Here is a 1,752-nt window from a genome sequence, read left to right on the forward strand (position 1 = left end):
GGCGACACACGGAACGACACGGCCGGCGACACGGACTCAGTGACGGAGGAAGAGCGCAGTGAGCTGCTGGCGTCATCTTGCTGCGACATCCGGTTCCGGGGCGGGGCACGGACGGTGGTGAGTGAGTGGCGACTGGTGTGTGGCCGTGCATGGCTCACCCCGCTCCTCATCTCTGTCCAGATGTCCGGGGTGGCCGTTGGGTGTGTGGCGGGTGGCTGGCTGGGCAACAGGCAGGGCCGTCGTGTGAGCCTGTACATGTGGGTGGGGCTGAGCGCCGTGGCTAACACTGTGGCTGTCTTCTCTCCTTCCCTCCACATGTTCGCCGTCCTCAGGTTCTTCATCGGCCTCAGCGTGGGCGGGAACTTGGCCATCAACCAGGTGTATCCCAAAGAGTTCGTGACGGCCCGCGGGCGGGTGTTGTTGGCGGGTGTCCCGGCCTTCCACTGCGCCAACATCCTGTTCGGCGTGCTGGTGTACCTGTTGCGAGACTGGCGACTCATCCACCTGGCCACGGCCGCCGTGTCGCTCACCGCTCTGCTCACCGCGCTCTGGGTGCCCGAGAGTCTGCGCTGGCTGGCCGTGCACGGGAGGGTGAAGGTCGCTGTGGCCGTGGCCAACAAAGTGTGCCGCTACAACGGGAGAGGCGAGGTCCACGAGAGGGACATGGTCACCCTGGGGGAGAGCGAGGTGAGGGCGCTGGAGAGAAAGTCCACGATCTGCCACCTTTTTCAAACCCCCCTGAGGAGGAGGAGCCTGGTGGGGTTTTTCTCCTTCTTCATCATGGCCTTCATCTTTTACTCCATCGGCTTCGGCCTGACCAACTTGTTCGGAGACCTGTACCTCAAGCTCATCCTCTTTTCCTTCTTCGTGCTTCCGGCCACGCCCCTCCTCCCCGTCCTCGCCACCACACTGGGCCGGAAGTGGGCGGTCCAGATCTACTTCTCCACGGCTTGCCTCACCTCCCTCCTCCTTCTCCTCCTCCTCCTCACGGTGCCGGTCAGCTCGCTGGGGCTAGTGGTCACCATTCTGTCCCTGGTCATCTCCACTTCCGCCGACCAAGCCCTGAGCCTGATGGCCACGTTTGTGGTGGAGTTGTTCCCCACCTACGTGCGCACCTTGGCCTACAGCTTCGTGTTTCTGGGAGCCAGGATCGGCGGAATCTTGGCCCCTTATCTGTTCCCGCGCAGCACCAAGCTGCTGTATGTTTCCTACATCGTGATTGGCTGTCTGACGGTCACGTGTATATTAATGGTCCCAACTCTTCCGGAGACACGGCAGCCGGCTACAAGCGAGATGTGGAGGGGGGAGACTGTAACAGCCATGTAGCGGCCAGAGAACAGAGGGAGGAGACTGTAACAGCCATGTAGCTGACAGAGAACAGAGGGAGGAGACTGTAACAGCCATGTAGTATATAGCGGACAGAGAACAGAGGGAGGAAACTGTAACAGCCATGTAGCGGACAGAGAACAGAGGGAGGAGACTGTAACAGCCATGTAGAAAAGTAGGGCACTCCGCGTCCTTATTGCGCAGCTGGTTGTGAACTTGTCCTAAACGCCTCCGAGTCTGACCCTGTTTGTCCTTAGTTCATGTATAGGCCTACAGGTACCTTATTTGTGTATATGTGTTCATGTATAGGCCTACAGGTACCTTGTTTGTGTATATGTGTTCATGTATAGGCCTACAGGTACCTTATTTGTGTATATGTGTTCATGTATAGGCCTACAGGTACCTTATTTGTGTATATGTGTTCAT

The 1,752-nt window shown here is 58.3% G+C and overlaps 1 protein-coding gene across 1 annotated transcript; it reads left to right on the forward strand.

Annotated features, from left to right (window-relative positions):
• The first annotated feature begins 68 nt into the window (after nt 1-68).
• Nucleotides 69-1,665, forward strand: LOC101857308 (solute carrier family 22 member 6-like). The gene has a single exon (XM_005112889.2). The coding sequence runs from the start codon at nt 181-183 to the stop codon at nt 1,324-1,326; it is 1,146 nt and encodes a 381-aa protein (XP_005112946.1). The 5' UTR covers nt 69-180; the 3' UTR covers nt 1,327-1,665.
• Nucleotides 1,666-1,752: the final 87 nt, after the last annotated feature.

Source organism: Aplysia californica, unplaced genomic scaffold, assembly GCF_000002075.1.
Source record: "Aplysia californica isolate F4 #8 unplaced genomic scaffold, AplCal3.0 scaffold01470, whole genome shotgun sequence".
NCBI classification, from domain to species: Eukaryota; Metazoa; Mollusca; class Gastropoda; order Aplysiida; family Aplysiidae; genus Aplysia; species Aplysia californica.